This window comes from Montipora capricornis, chromosome 12 (genome assembly GCF_036669925.1).
Source record: "Montipora capricornis isolate CH-2021 chromosome 12, ASM3666992v2, whole genome shotgun sequence".
NCBI classification, from domain to species: Eukaryota; Metazoa; Cnidaria; class Anthozoa; order Scleractinia; family Acroporidae; genus Montipora; species Montipora capricornis.
In genome coordinates, this window is record NC_090894.1 from 9,802,942 (window position 1) to 9,819,654 (window position 16,713).

Here is a 16,713-nt window from a genome sequence, read left to right on the forward strand (position 1 = left end):
ACGTCAAACGTCGGCCACTTCACGAATTCCTTGAAAATTGGACAAAATTTCCTCGAACGATCTTCCACTTTGATGAAAGGAGGCTTAAGTTTTTTCAGTTTCCCATGTTTCCGGTTTTGCATCATTGGGGTTTTGTTTCTATGCGGTTTTCTGCTTAGTACAAGCTGGTCAAATTCTTCTTTTGTATGAACTGAAATCTTGTTCTTGAGAGCTATGTCCACGATTTTTGCAGTAAATCTTCTCGACGAACATTTTAATGCCCTTTGACCGCGCGAGTAGGTGTCAGTGAATTTTGCCAGTGGCAAAGGTCCACCTTTTTTCCGCCCTCATAACAATATCTGTCACTTTCACAGCATCAAAGAAATCCTCGACCTTTCCGCCTAGGTCAACAACACGGTTTCTGCATTGACTACTACCATCCTCAAACAAAAAAACGTTCGTTCGCTCAAGTTAAACAAGTTGGAAATTGAAATGTTACCTTCAGCTCTGTCGTTGGTTTTCCTTTCATTGCTGCTCGAGATCTCGCCTTCGGACTGATTGTCAACCAGTGTTTCAGCGCCATCGTCATCTGCAGATTCTTCACCGCAAGATGTTTGATCTTGTTCCTGTATTGAAACAATACTTCCGGGCAAGAGTGGTTCCTCGGTTCTTGAGGAGTCTAAACAGCCGTCTTCATATGATATACCCGTTGCCTTTTCCCAGGTGTACTACTAAAAAGAGGTTCAAATATTCCATCCTCAAGTTCTGGAATTCTTGTAACCCCACCTTCGAATTTTTCGTCATCAGTTGATAATGAAAGCGCCAAAGGCTCTTCGGCAATACTGGAAAGAATTGAGAGCGACAAAGGCTCTTCTGCAATTGAGCTAGCGGCGGAGTCATCCATATTCATTATATCCTATTTTCAAAATCCAGAACGATAAACTCACGAGCGTTAGTATGACCGCGTGTCACATAACGCCCACATAACTGTGGAAAGTCTCAAATTCAAACGGAACTTGTCACTTAATTTAAGCATCAATGTAGAAAAGTGACCAATAGGACAAATGCATTTTGCAGGATATCGATTTCTTTGCATTGAAATACCGCCCACTCTGCAGAGACAACGTTACCGGTTACAGTACCAGTTAGTGGTATCTTTTCGAGGATTAATTTTCATTCATTATGGCGAATGGACAAGGCGGAAAGGGGTCATCCAAAAACATTTCGAGACATAGCAGAAAACAGCATTCCGGTAGAAAGTGGTACTTCGCTAAGGAAAGAAACGGAGAGGTTCGTACATTGTATGCCCACAACAAATCACCTATTCAGGCACAAGATGGCACTGATCCAGGGAGTGTGATTCAAATAAAATGTCCGGATCATTCCGGCAAGATCAAGGTATGTATGTTTTTTAAAATCTTTGCCTCAACTGCAACATAAATTTCAGAGGTAGACCTGCATCCAGGCTCTCCTTCTTTTTTGCAGAAGACACTAGGCACGTGTCCCGAACGTGTCCAGTTACCGGAGCTTCGACCATCAAGTTGACCGATGTAGTTTAAACGTAGGATTTAATTGTCAGTAACCCCATGAAAGGAAGGAAGGGTGGGGGTTAAAATAGGAAAGAAATATACGAAAAGGAGCTACAAATATGAGCGAAGCGCGGTATGCGGATGTTGTGAAAATGTCAAGGTAATTTTTTTTTTTGCCCTTGGACATGAGGACGTAAGGGTCCGTACGCACTCGGCTGACAGAATTAGTTTAGCCCTACCAAAAATCTGGAGAAAAATTTTGCCTCCACCTAATTTTCAATATGATTATCATATACTGTAGCATTGGAAAATAACAAAATATTTGTGAACCGCAAAGTGCCAATCTCTTTGAAATAGAACCATTTAAGTGCTCTTTGCGGGAAGATTTTTTAATCGAAAATGTTGACAGTTTACTACATCACTTGATTGACGTTTCCCTTCGATCATGGCTTCTCAGCCGGATGACGGCGCCTCCGAAGTTTGGTGGGAAAAAAAATCACGGAACGCACCGATGAAGATTTTTTCGCAAAATTCACAAAAATTTGCCTAGTGCCTACGGGCCCTTATCGGTTCGTGCGGCTTTTTTTTTTTTTTGTCTTTGGACTTATCATCCAGCTCAAAGGAACCTTGCACGAACAAGATAGTTCCGCATAATAAATAATAATAATAATAATGGAACTTTATTTTCACACGATAATGTTTAAAGCTGAATAGATTGTGTTTGTTTATTAATCCTGTTTGCAGTGTCTTCTTCCCTAATACCAGCATTCGACTGCAAAGAGAATCTCCTGAGCATCTACGACAAACAAGATCCAGTCATTGCATTTAACATGGAGATCACAAAACTGAGCAATGCAAGATCATCAGCGTCAGGCACTGATGAGGAGTGAAACTTTGCTGTTTATTGGTTTTGTCTTTAATTGGTGAAGCAAAGATCATGCAGACATAATTCCTTAAACTTTTTAAGACATGTTTAATGTCTAGCATTGCCTTGAAACACTTGCTGAGATTTCGTTTTGTTAATTATAAATTACCTACAAAAGTCTTGAGCGAAAACCTTAACATTTAAGAACATTTCCCAAATAACTGGGATGTACATGGAAATTTCCATACACATCTTGTGGCAGAGAATATCTGAAACTACTTTGTCTAAGCAACTGGGATGTACATGGAAATTTCCATACACACCTTGTGGCAGAGAATATCTGAAACTACTTTGTCTAAGCAACTGGGATGTACCTGGAAATTTCCATAGACACCTTGTGGCAAAGAATATCTAAGACTATTTCGTCTAAGCAACTGGGATGTACATGAAAATTTCCATACACATCTTGTGGCAAAGAATAGCTGAAACTATTTTATCTAAGCAACTGGGATGTACATGGAAATTTCCATACACATCTTGTGGCAGAGAATATCTGAAACTACTTTGTCTAAGCAACTGGGATGTACATGGAAATTTCCATACACATCTTGTGGCAGAGAATATCTGAAACTACTTTGTCTAAGCATCTGGGATGTACATGGAAATTTCCATAGACACCTTGTGGCAAAGAATATCTGAAACTATTTCCTCCAAGCAACTGGGATGTACATGGAAGTTTCCATAGATAATCTTGTGGCAAAGAATATCTGAAACTATTTCGTCTAAGCAACTGGGATGTACATGGAAATTTCCATACACATCTTGTGGCAGAGAATATCTGAAACTACTTTGTCTTGGCAACTGGTATGTACATGGAAATTTCCATAGATACCTTGTGGCAAAGAATATCTGAAGCTATTTCGTCTAAGCAACTGGGATGTACATGGAAATTTCCATAGACACCTTGTGGCAAAGAATATCTGAAACTATTTCGTCCAAGCAACTGGGATGTACATGGAAATTTCCATACACATCTTGTGGCAGAGAATATCTGAAACTACTTTGTCTTGGCAACTGGGATGTACATGGAAATTTCCATAGATACCTTGTGGCAAAGAATATCTGAAACTATTTCGTCTAAGCAACTGGGATGGACATGGAAATTTCCATAGACACCTTATGGCAAAGAATATCTGAAACTATTTCGTCGAAGCAACTGGGATGTACATGGAAATTCCCATAGACACCTTATGGCAGAGAATATCTGAAACTACTTTGTCTTGGCAACTGGGATGTACATGGAAATTTCTAAAGACACCTTGTGGCAGAGAATATCTGAAACGTTTATTAAAAAACAGTAGGCTTTGACATTATTTCGAAAGACCACTGTTGGCATAGATTATCAAATCTATTATATGAACTTCACAAGGAAATTATTTCTCGTACGTTTGGAACATAACAAACCATTCCTGTGCTACAGATGAGCTTTTGGTGAAATATATTTGTAATATTATAGAGCTGTGTACCATAAACCGATGGAAATATGCAATCCGTCGCACTAAGATTGTTGCTGTTTAGCAACGCCATGACTAATGCTGTTACAAAGCATTAAAAATGAACTCCAACAAACAAACCCCATCTTGGTCAATTGTATGAGTTACATAGCCAATGGCGTTTTATGTCTTGCCGTGATAGACAACTTAGAGGTAGCTTTTTCATGTACTTTCCATTTTGTTGGAAAACATGCATACACACAGTTAATATTTTTTCCAAATTCGCTACTTCAGAAAATGCCAACTTAAAAAATTATGTGTTTAACGCTCACATGGTTCATATGGGATAGAAATCTAGCACTTCACATAACCCTCTATTCAGTTAACTCTGTTTAAAGTATAAGTGCTACACGGCCAACGTTTGTATAAACGTAACCTTTACTTAAGCTAGAAATTTGCTTTATTTATGTACGAGTGACAACCGGTAAGCTAAAAATTCGCTTAAATCGCCTCAAATCAGGCGAATAACCGCACAGAAATCGAGAAGTCACCAGGACAAAAAAATACTGCTTTTTTATCGAGATCTTTTGCGAGTAAATATCATTTTCAGTTTGTTCTCGGGATTCCCATCGGAATTTCGCCCGCCGAGGTTGGGTGTCCTGTGGTGCAGTGTACGCAATGCTCTAACAAGTCACCAAGCTGTCAAGTCGTGTGGCGTCCACGAAAAGAATTCACATGTCGTATATCTCGATGGTCTCCCATCCATTATATTTTAAGGAAACGTCTCCTAAAATTCTCGTGGAAAAAAGGGAGGACTACGTAGTGTAAATGAGCTTTTAAGGCTTTGTGGAAAGCATTTAGGGTAATTCTGACAAATTTTAACTTATCCGGTCGCTAGGTGCCCCTGTAGTGTACCCATAAGCCATGTTCAATATATCGATATTCACACATGGCTACGAGGCTTTACGGTTACATTTAAATATTATTTTGTTTAGAAATCTCCCTTGAGACTTGTGAGACAAAGGAAAGGGAACTGAGCCGTGGAATTTTGATCATAAAGCCGCGTAGCCATACCTGAATATTGATATATCGAAGGTGACCTATTGACTCTTTTCACCGTCCCATAGTGCAATACGCTTTTGGGAGGTCTTTACATAAAAACAATACAAGTTAAGTACTCTTGGGACTGTATCATGCTTCGGTGAACTGGATACCATTAGTTCAATGCAAATACCCCTCCCCCCCTCCCCAAATTAAAAAAAATAACTGTGTTATGGGATTGGAGAAAAAAAGAAAATTCAAAACGCACGGAAGTGTCAAGAGCCATTGGTTATGCTGTTTTGTGGCGTACTCGTTGTCGTCGCCGTCTTTACAACATCAGCTTCATGTCATCATTACCATTTTGTTTCTTGCCAAAGACAAAATAAATTTCGCCATTGTTTTACAACTTGAACAAGCAAACTAAACTGAATTCAAAAAATCTCGGAAAGATAACCAATAACTTCTGTCTATGAAAATATTTTTCAAATTATTTTAAAAACGGTCAGCATTCTTTTAATAAAATATACAATTGCTAAATTATTGATATATATAATACATACAGAGTTTGGCTTTACACAATAACTGTAAATATGTCATAAATAGCGAAAATAGCATTGTTCAACCGCGACCTATATTTTAATTTTCTTTCTACAAAAATCATAATCGTCAATCATAATTCTCGGTGAAAGAGTGCAAATCTAATTTAAGTTTGTTTTACAAACAATAGCATACTTTGAAAAAATGGACTTGAAATTGGCCAGAACAAGCAACCTGACAACTTCTGTTATGCTTCCTGTCTGCTAAGTAACCTGGCCTTGATTAGTTCTTGTCGCAGTTATGATGAAATTTTCAGTTATGCTACAATTTTTAAGGTTCTTTCGACTTATATTAAGATTCATCCTGATGGCAAAGCCGAAAGGACTCCAACAAACAGAAGAAAGGGAACTTTACGATCTTGTTTATTCATTTTCTCTGTTTGCGTCCTCTAAGCCTCGTTATCTAGTCGAATGCAAAGCAAGGCTAATAAAAAATTCCAACCTCGCCTTTACTCGAAGTCCACGTCACTAAGCGTACAACTTTAGCAAACAATTTTGGACTTAGTCCACTGAAAGACAAGGCTACAGACTCAATTTTACGAATTCATATCCTCCTAAGATGATGAAGAATTAAAAGGATTTTCCATTGCCCAAATGAAAGAAACAGGTCTTTTATGCTTGGTAAAAACTGAGGATTCTAACTGAACTATAGAAGCAAATTTTTTAGTATTACCGCTTTCGCTCTTCCTGTGTATAAACCCAATTTGATCTTTGTCCATGAGCTCTTCCTCGTCTTGCTCCCTGGAACTTTCGCGTTTCATACACGACAGAGCGAAGGGAATAGCAGAACCGAGGACACCGACTGCGCCCGCCATTAGGAATGCAGGCGCATAGTTGCCAAATCTGTCTGCCATTAAACCTGTGGAATGAATACTGAGAATAAGAAAGATGACAATGGAGTGCTTTATGAGACTAACGGGAGACGAAGAGGAGTTTTTGAGCCAATCATAGCATAAAACCCAAATATACGGTGATACACGAAGGGGAAAACACACAAGTGTTTTTAGTTTCCCTTCTTGTGCATCTATAGAGGTTTGTATGGGTAGTTACGGTGACAAATGAAATTTATTTCACGAGTATACCATTTGATTAGCTATTAATATCATGGATGACAAACTACAAAACTAAGGTGTAATTTGTCACCCATGTTATTAATAATGATAATAGGATTTAGTGGAGTCCAATTCGGTCTGTAATCATACGAGGGATTAACAAAATCGGACGACCGCTTAGCGGGAGTCCGATTTGTTTAATCAGTATGATTACAGAACGAATTCGGAAACACGAAGTCCTGTTACCAAATAATCATAACTATTACAAATTCTGAGAAAACAAATTTAATGCATTCCTTTTCCACTGTCTAATGTTCCAAATTTATCCATTTTGGAAAATCCCCAGTTTGATAAGGTAAGTGGCTGTTGCTATGGTTATTGTGAGAAATTCTGTGATTGGTGGATTAGCTCTATCCATTGAGCCGCTAGAACTCCTGGTAACTGCTGGGACGTGTAACACCGATCGCCTGCTCTATCCATTGAACCGCTCCTGGGAACTGCTGGTCCGGGTCGTTTAAAATATACGTCGAGTAATTAATGTTGTCAGTCACAGAAAGTGAATTCAAAACATTCAGAGTCTCCGCGTTTGAGCGAGTCAAAGCGTGCGAAATGTTTTTTGAGTCAATCATCAAGCGTATTGAGCAGGCAATCGGGAGAGTACAGAGTACTTACCTGACAAAGGGGGGCTACCAAATGTACAAACACCACTTGCCATCAAACTGAACCCGAGAGAAGATGCTCGCTGGGATTCCTTTACGGACTTGAACAATTCAATGATGAAGCTTGATATTGTGAGCCCATCGGCCAAACTGAACAAGACTACCACACCTGCAAGAGCAAGGTATGTTTTTGCGACAACCAACAACATAATTGAGATTCCGGACATAAAAACGGCTCCTTGATAAAGAAACTGAGAATTTATGCAGCTAAGGTCGCAAAGTATACCAGCTCCAAGGCGACCAGTCGCTGCGAAAAATCCTATGAACAGAAAGAACGTCGAACTCTTGTCGGCGGCCATTCCAATATCATCGCGGAAAAATTTCATCTGAAAAACCGAACATAAAAAATGAATTAATATTTTCGTTCATATGCTAAAACTATACTTATCCTCGAGGCTGTGCGTTTATCAAGGGAGATTGAAGAGGTGCCTCTTGTATTGCTTCGAGAAAGATCTGAGTCCCGCTGCGGCCCTGTACAATATGTTGCCACCGTTTCGCACACCCTTGACCAACACCGCACAATAGTGATGGCCAATGATATGTCAACCGTGTAGCGCTCATTTACACGGGGCCTGGTTGAGTGATTTTCTAAAAGACAATGGGCCTTCTTCGCGCGGCGGCCATATTGGTCATAGACAATAGATTTCGTATCTCGAACCTCGAGTTGAAATGTTTGGGAACGAGTTTCGGTGAGCAAAAACAAAAGTTTTCAATCCCTCGGAACTCAACATGGCCGCCGTGTGATTAAGGCCTATTGTGGCTCGCGCGTGCACATTTTCCCGCGCTTTGTGTCGGCTACGTGTAATTACTTCGAGTTTTGATTGGTTTACCGGATTGTCTCCGTCCTTTTTGATTGGCTAAAGTAATTACTTTGGTTTTGGTTTTACGACACTCGATTGGAACTTCCTCTATTCTTGAATCCTTACTTTCCTTTTCTATAGTTTACAACAGCTTTCTTTTTAACCGAACTCAACTGATCCGAGTTTGTTTCTTAAAAGCCTAGTCTTATTATAGAACTTATCTTGTCAATCATTCTCCTTGCGGCAATTACTTTGATCTATCATCTTGACACTTAAACCACTTTTAAATCGCTATCGCTTAACTTTAAACAAAACAAAACGTCAATGCCCAGTTCCGGTCAACATATTCTAAATCTGTATTCTGACATTGTAATTAAAACTTTATTCTGTTTTTTTCTGCAGAGACTTAAGTAAAATGGAAAAAAGTTCAATCACGCAAGTGCGAACCATATTTTCGCTCATCAAAAGCAAAGTTTTAGTTACATTCTCGTCGCCGTTAAAAAGGCCCATTTCTTTTAATTCGTAAGCTGCGGAAACCCTTTTAGCGATGGAATATCGGATATTCACCAGGGATTCGTAAATTTTCTGGCTGTCCAACTTCGGCCCCAGAATCTGCGAAGCGAATCCCTGGTGTTCACCGAAGGAATCGCAATCTCTGGGAACGAAATGGATGACTACCAAGCAAAAACTGCGCATGCACAACGCTTATTTTGCGCATATGCAGTATGCTCAGACACGCTGATCACAACAACTGTCGGGTTCTTTAATAAAAAAAAATTGATGACGCAAGTCAACTTTACGCCCAGACAATTGCAACATGTTGCGGCCAACAAGGTTGTCCCGATACGTTTTTGTGCAGTTTGGAGAACACTGTGAAAAAACAAGGCTACTCACCAAATGCACATACGGTATCAGTCGATAAAAGCTCACAATAGCAGACATCACTATCAATATCAGAAATCTAGGGTTTTTCCAAATAGAAAAATCCCAAGAGATTTTTTTGGAGTTCTGTAAGTCTTGAGTTGATGAAGAAAAAGACTTCAAGGGTTGAGTGTGGCCTTTATGAAACCAACCAGTAAAAGATGCAAGGATCAAAACGCCTGCCATTATAAGGAAAGTATTCCTCCATTCAAACGCATCCACTAACGCTTGTAATGTGGGACCAAGAATCATTGTTCCAAGTCCTTGACCTGCAGTGACAATCCCCAGGGCAACCGATCGCCTCCTGGTGAAGTGTTGCGTGATAGTCACGGGTGCAGCAATGTAAACAAATGAGACGCCTACTCCAAATGGAACACTGAAGGCGATGGTGAGGACCAAAATACTTTGCGCGAAAGAACCAAGTGCGAGACCAGCAGCGCAGGATATGCATCCCAAAATTATGGCGACACGGCATCCGAAACGATTTACAAAGGCACCCATAACAGGACCCAGGAACATACATACTGCCATGGTTATAGAACTCACCCAGGCTATTGGTAAAAAAGGGAAAAAAAACTTGAAGTTAAGATAACCCCACACATCTAATTTGACATATTAACACCTTTTCCCTCGCCTCCCCCCTCCACCAAGTAAATAATAATAGACCAATTTCGTTGTTACCCCGTATTGTGCGATAGAGTTGTCTATAATCAGCCACGGTTTGTCAACTACCTGACAGATAAGGAAAGTCTGACGACAAAAATAAACGGCAGCAGAAAGTGGCACTCTACGTTTACACGACTGATGCAGTTCTAAAGGGAACTGATAACAAGAACTTAACTTCCTGCGTACTTGGCAAAGCTTTTGACAGCGTGGACCATCGAACAATATTATGTAAATTAGGAGATGTCGGCGCTTCGGCTATCGAGCTACAATGGATTAATAGCTACTTTCAAATAGGTACCGAGTTGTACGAATTCATTCTGCCGTTTCTGACCATTCCTAGTTGAATATGGTGTCCCTCAGGGTAGCATCCGGGGTCCTTTATTATTTAGCATACATACGAACGACCTGCCAGACGTCCCACGGAATTCCTCTACTGAATGTTATGTAGACGATAGAAAACTATTTGTTTCCTTTCACTCACAAGACGCTAGACGGATTATTGAAGAGATGAATGAGAACCACCTCGAAGTGCAACTGATATTTTAGAAATCGGTTATTGCTTAAAGCCAGATAAGACGAAATTAATGATTTTCGTTAGCCGACAGATGACTTCGGAATCACGACTTTCGTATGTCTCTGATGGGAAAGGCCATCTACCCGTACAATCAGCTAAAGACCTTGCCGTAATCCTGGATCCGAACTTGTCTTTCGACGATCATATTACGTCCACGGGATGGCGCAGTGGTGAGAGCACTCATCTCCCACCGATGGGGCCTGGGTTCGATTCCCAGACTCGGCGTCATATGTGGGTTGAGTTAATTTGTTGGTTCTCTTTTTTGCACCGAGAGGTTTTTCTCCGGGTACTCCGGTTTCCCTCTCTCCTCAAAAACCAACATTTGACTTGATTTGAGTTAATTGCTAGTTTCAGTTTACAGTGTCCCCAAATAGTGCTCCAGCGCAAGAACGACTAGACACCTAAAAAAAGTTCCTTTCTTTTCCTTTCCTTTCCTTTCCTGTGTCTACATGCATTGAACGGCTTGCGCAAATTAACCGCGTCAAGCATTGTCTCGACAAAAGCTCTCTGCTAACCGTAATAAATTCCCTAGTTTTTGGTAAAATGTATTACTGTTGAAACGTTTGGGCGAACACGACGGATAAGAATATATAGAAATTGCAGGCTGTTCAAACCTTTGCCTGCCGGATTGTTAGCAAATGCGATCATGCAACTCCCCTTTTAAAAAGGCTGTCCTGGCTACCTGTTTAGGAACATCTCTTTTATCGTCAAGCTATCATAGCCTTTTAAAGTATGACCGGGCAAGCCCCTAAGAATAGACCATTTCAGTACCCGATCGCGAGAGCAACTAAGAAAATGTAAAACTAGGAGTAGCCAGAAACTTACCATTTCTCTTTTTAGAACAGCTTCCGGACAGCGAACCTTTTATTACAAAACTATTCGGCTTTGGAAGGGTTTAAAAACTTCATTAACGTTAAGCCGTTTTAAACGTTTTCTTAACTGTAAACTTTTGGAAAATCTTTTGAATACTTCTTCTTTCGGGGTGCCTGGGATATGAACACCCATAGGGAGGGTTGTGAAATTCGAATATAAGTCAGAGTAAATAGCAAAACAACGGTAGCACGTACTGACCAAGACATTGTAACATGAAAATACTCTGAAATATGGTGGGCGTTAGAGGAAATGGGCTAAAAGTCCTTCGAACAAAGTGTAAGCTACCGGTGACCTCTTGTTGTTAATTAATAAAAAAATTGGTACAAAGAGAACCAATGTTTTCTTAGTGTTAGCTGCAATTCGTTTAGTTACCGTGATAACGGAGAGCCAACTTTGACCGTGCGAATGGAACTACATTAGTATTATTAATGAACTTTGTAATGGGAAATAATAATACACATCACTTTTGAATATCCTAGTGAATACTGTTTAGAACAATTCCAAAATGTAAATGGCCGTCAAAGACAGAGACCGGAAGCAAGGGCTTGAGCAAAAAGGCGGGAACCAAGATGACGAATGCGGGACTGTTTGCGCACGCAAATACATTTCGTCTGTTAATTAGGACAATAGGTTGAATCCGAGTTGCTGTTTGCCTCTGGTTCACAACGAGTCTTGGTGCTAAACAATTCAAATGATAATGAGATTGATTTGCATGAAAATACACCACTCATTTCCATTCGAATGGTTATGCTCGGAAATGGGCCAATAAGGAGAAGGATCAGTGGTGATCCACAAAGTAGGAATCAGTGTTTCTCACCCCTCCCCGGACGCAAGAGCAAGGAGTTCGAGTTGACATTTTACCCAGCATTTGAAAAATTACCGGACTGCATGCCGGTCATTTCAAGATCTTGACCTGCAGCCGGTAATGCAGACCCAGCAAAATTACCGGAAACCTGACCCAGCGACTAAATGAAAACAACAGCTTTTTTTAACCATTTGACAGCATGAAAATTTATCACATGCATGTCCAATTCATTAGCTTTGACTTGGAACAACAGAGCATGGAAAAGATAAAGAGCAAGCAAACGAAAAAAAAAAGTCTTGTTTCGTACACCTGAGTCAACGATAGATATAGACAACAAACCTATTTTTGGACCATTTCCACCTCAATTTTCTTCATTTACATCTTTGGATTGACTGTGCAAAATTTTATGATAATTATGCACGCAAATCGCTATGTTAAAGGTCGTTGTCGAAATCATTTATTAGGGAGTTTAAACAAAGACGACGGCTACAGAAACGAAAACGTCACTCCAAAATACACCTTAGCGCAAGTATTTCGTGATTACTTGGTATTGTTCACCTTGCACAATACGGGAGAACTATCCTGTAACTGGATGCATGGGTACGAACAGTTTTAAATTAAATACAGAAAATGAATGGTTCATTGTCTTATTATAACGTTGTCGTCAAAACCTAAAATTTGGTGATTTTACGTTGTTGTTTTGTAGAGTACGGCAAAGATATGCATGGAAATTGATGCTGCACGAACAGCACTAGTATTTTTTCCTTTCAACCTTTGTGGCGTTGTCGTTTCCATAACTGTCTCCGTGATGGGCCAGGGGCACCCAACGTCAATTTTCGGAAAATATCTGTTCGGAAGACGATTTGAGATCTAGCATTTTCGGAACATTTGTTTTAAAATTCCTTGCTTGCCTCCCGGTCGTAGGATTTTTGAACATCTAAAACATGGTATAATTGCTCATGTTTAACCGATTTTTGCCCTAAAAAGTTCAACTAGAATTTTCGGGAGCCTTTTTTCTGGCTGAAAGTTTCGAAAAGGTAAGTTTTGATCCCTATAATTTTCTAATCACTAGATTTTCAGCTAGGGAATCCGAACAGATGAAAATTTTTTAGGGGATAAAAATATACCTATATCTACGGTTTAAATGCTAAAATACGTTTAACAATGCTATGTTTAAGTGGTTTTGCACTATATTCTCGTTGGGTTCCCCTGATGGGCAACCATTGCGATCCACCTCACCTGTCCTTTCTCGGCTTTCGCCAAAATCTTCCATGAGAACAGGGAAAAGAACGCCAAAAGAGTAAGCAAATCCAACTGTGAGAATCATGCATAAGGTTGCGCATAAACAAAGAAACCACGACCAGATGCCGTCTTGTTTCAGAGAGGCAACTTCGGGACAAGACACAACCATAGTAGAGGATAGGAGACTCAGTGGGCATCGATCCGAAGCAAACGTTTGCAGAAAGCTAGCTTCCCTCAGACTGAACAAGGTTTTTAACGTCGTTTACGCGGTTGTTTATACTGGCGTCTTTGAAGCTTGAATTATCACGTTTTTCTGGAGTGTTACGCATTGTTTCTCGTCACGCATTTTGCTCCTTTCGTCGCGCACTCTGGCCACATGTACATGGAGCGTGTCCTAAATTTGTGTTAAACATACGATGTTACCACCAGTTCGCAGTTCTTTTCCAAATTTCACTTTTTGCCTCTTTTTTTTTTCGGCAAATGCACGCGCGGAGCGCAATGGAGCCGAGGCAATGTAAAGATGCAGCTATGGACGGAAATTGTAGACCGTGGAAAGAAGTTGAAGTTGAAGGCCGCCAATGGAAGTGATGTCATATATTATCCCTCCCCACTTAATAAAAATCAAACTAACTTAGAGCTCAGATTCGCGTGTGCAAGAGAAAGGCATGTTCATATAGTTAACTAAATAAATTAACAACAGATTACGATTTCCTAACCTCTAGCATTTGCAACGTCAGAGGCCCATATATAACCTCTCTCTCATTTGGTTTACTGTATTATCTAAATTTAGAATACGAGTTCCGCCGAATTATGGCGAATCAGATTGGGCGTAATAACCACGATGCCACTGATATTGGTCTCAGTGTCTGCAACCAAGTAGCCACACGAGGGATTGCTCGTGCTTAATGCAGAATTAATGATTAATGCTAAATTAATGCAAAAGCATGGATCGTACAGGAAACATAATACCAGCACGTTTCTTCTGCAAAAATCTAGCAGTAGCTGTCCTAAAAATACCGACAACTGATGCGCAGCATTCCATTGCAGATCGAGAATTTTGGGATACGAACTTCTGGCAAATTGAATTGAGAAGCCGAAAAGCTTACAGCTAAGGGGATCCTAAAATGGTTTATTTTACACGCACTACAAACCGTCTAGGCTGCCATATTTGTAAGGCCAAGATTTACTCTCGTATTGGTGTTGGGAATTGCCTCCAAGATTGAACCACCAACACACTCACACGGTATCCTGATTTCTTCTACTTTATTGATCACCGAAAAAAACTCCCTCGCTTAAGATTACAAAATCTCACTCTATTTTTTCGTGTTCTAATGTCTCTCCTTTTTATCACTGTCAATCATTGGTTTTGGTTTCAACTAAAGGTTCCAAAGTTCAAGGCTAGCAGATTCCCACGTGTTGTCTGTCACGCGACTGCACTCAACATTTTCTCAAATCACATTGTTTATAATCAAAACAAAAGCTAAAATTGTGTTAACTACAACAAAGGCAACAAATAATAAAAATACTCCGCACAATTTCCGACATCCTCCCCCCATATGTCTACATTTAGAAGACATATGTTAAACTTGTATCTTTTCACTAGTAAATTTCATTTAAACGTTGATGCTCAAACTCCGCATAGAATCATTTCGAATTTTCACAATTACTCAAGGTTCAATCGGCATGTTCATCATTTGTTATATCATGTATTCGCACACTCGCTGCGACTGCTGCATCACGGGCAGGTCTGCATTCTGGAACGTGTTAGGTTAGCTTTTAAGAATGTTTAGGATACTTTCTGTATTGGTGAAACAATGACCTGCAACCCGCGACCTGCGACCTGCAGATTAGACCCACCGGTTTAAAGATTCGTTTTAATCATGACTCCACAAGAATTAGCTGTACATTTCCAGCATACAGACAGAAGGACACGCAACGCAATCGTCTCTGATTACTCGATTGCTCACTCAAATGTCAATCTGTGTGTTACTTGATAGGCCTTTCCAGATTCTGGTTCGAAAAAGATAAAAAGTTGCTAAGAAATATGCCAAAAAGTTGCTCAAAATTGAAAAAGTTGCTCAAAAATTTTGTAAAGTTGCTCGAATATTTTTCAGACATGTCTAATTTTAATGACAATTGCTTTGTAATCAACATTAAGGTACAACTAAGTAACTAGTTACAACAAATTAGGCAACCTTTAGTTGAATCTAAGTGGCTAGTTACAAAAAGTTGGACAGTAAATGTAACAATCTGGTTTACAAATCTAGCTAACTGTTGTTTTCGTTCCAAACAGACGTTTTGGAGTTGGGATTCTTATGTTCTCGACTAACTTTATATTGACCACTGTTCACAATTACTTTCCGCTTTCGGGAAATCGAAGCCTTTTTAGGCTCCACGAGCGAAGCTCCCCTGTTAACTGCAGTTTCAATAGGGTTTTCGATTTCTTCGTCTTCGGAAGACAACGTGGCGTCCGCCATTTTGTTTACACACAGTCCACAGGCTACCCCAACCTCGTTCCCAGGGCTTTTCTCTTCTCGTGGGGGGCGCCACCACGAGAAGAGAAAAGCCCTGGGAACGGAGTTGAGGGATGTCCACACATGATACCCATTCAAAGGTTAAAAATACGAGTTTTACTAGAAAGATGTTTAGAATTTTAACCAAGGGAATTTTTAACGGGGGGGGGTTATTCAGCATTTTGGTTCAAAATAGCCCAAAAGTTAAAAAAAAAGTGCTAGTTTTCCCAAAAATTGATCTCTGACAAAAGAGTTGCCGAGCAGAATCTGGAAAGTCCTACATACATGGAAAGTCCTTCATACATTTGCGTTCCCTTTAAACACTTTAATTTTACCCTTTGACGAATAACTCGAGTTTGGAATATTGCACAGCCCTAAAACTTTCACATGCTATTTGTCTATTACCCATATACAATATCTCAATTTCGTGACTTAGGTTAACGATTTTATCTTTTCTTTGCGTGAGACTTGCGTGACGTGAAAACCAAGAATATGTATGCTGAGCGATTTCCTTGCCAGCAGAGTTCTCTTTTCTTTTTGCGTTCACTTGGCTAATGAGTACGGGAGAAAAGACCTCTGCCAAGGGTCAAAACTCACTTTGATCCAACCGCCGTCCACAACTTTGGGGAAAACCTTAAGTAACAATGACCACAACCAGGCTTTCTGAGCCCACGAGACTGATTACCCCCAGCAAACCATTGTTTTAACGAAAACCGCTGGTCAGCAACCTGGTTCTGGTCATCAAAATTGGAGGGTACTCTTCAAACCGCATGCGCCATGATAGCTTTGCTGACGGTGATTTGAGCCCGCTGTGTCCCGCGCATTCCTTTGCAGTAATTCCGCTGTTGTTTAGTGAGCTCGCACAACATGAAGTATCACGTGAGGATTCGATCGCTAAGTAACCGCCGCGCATCCTCAACACAGTGAGTTTCGACCAATGGCAGATGGCTTTTTTTCCCACACTCGTCAGCCCAGCGAACGCAAAAGAAAAGAGACGACTGCTAGCAGGGTAGCTGAGGATGTAGTCTCATGATTTTGAGGATTT

The 16,713-nt window shown here is 40.2% G+C and overlaps 1 protein-coding gene across 1 annotated transcript; it reads right to left on the reverse strand.

Moving 5' to 3' along the window:
- Window positions 1-5,397: 5,397 nt before the first annotated feature.
- LOC138026565 (monocarboxylate transporter 10-like) lies at window positions 5,398-13,497 on the reverse strand. The gene is made up of 4 exons (XM_068873957.1): window positions 13,153-13,497; window positions 8,969-9,546; window positions 7,228-7,600; window positions 5,398-6,362 (listed from the first exon to the last, which is right to left on the reverse strand). Exons 1-4 carry the CDS (start codon window positions 13,322-13,324, stop codon window positions 6,058-6,060), a joined length of 1,428 nt encoding a protein of 475 aa, XP_068730058.1. The 5' UTR covers window positions 13,325-13,497; the 3' UTR covers window positions 5,398-6,057.
- Between the last annotated feature and the right edge of the window lie 3,216 nt (window positions 13,498-16,713).

Bases quoted from the DNA above. Each gene is read 5' to 3' on its own strand.
- LOC138026565 (XM_068873957.1), bottom strand. From the start codon at position 13,324: ATGGTTGTGTCTTGTCCCGAAGTTGCCTCTCTGAAACAAGACGGCATC. The intron at 7,601-8,968 runs GTGAGTAGCCTT...TCGGTTTTTCAG, and splicing joins TGATACCGTATGTGCATTTG to ATGAAATTTTTCCGCGATGA. The intron at 6,363-7,227 runs GTAAGTACTCTG...TTCATTCCACAG, and splicing joins TGGTAGCCCCCCTTTGTCAG to GTTTAATGGCAGACAGATTT.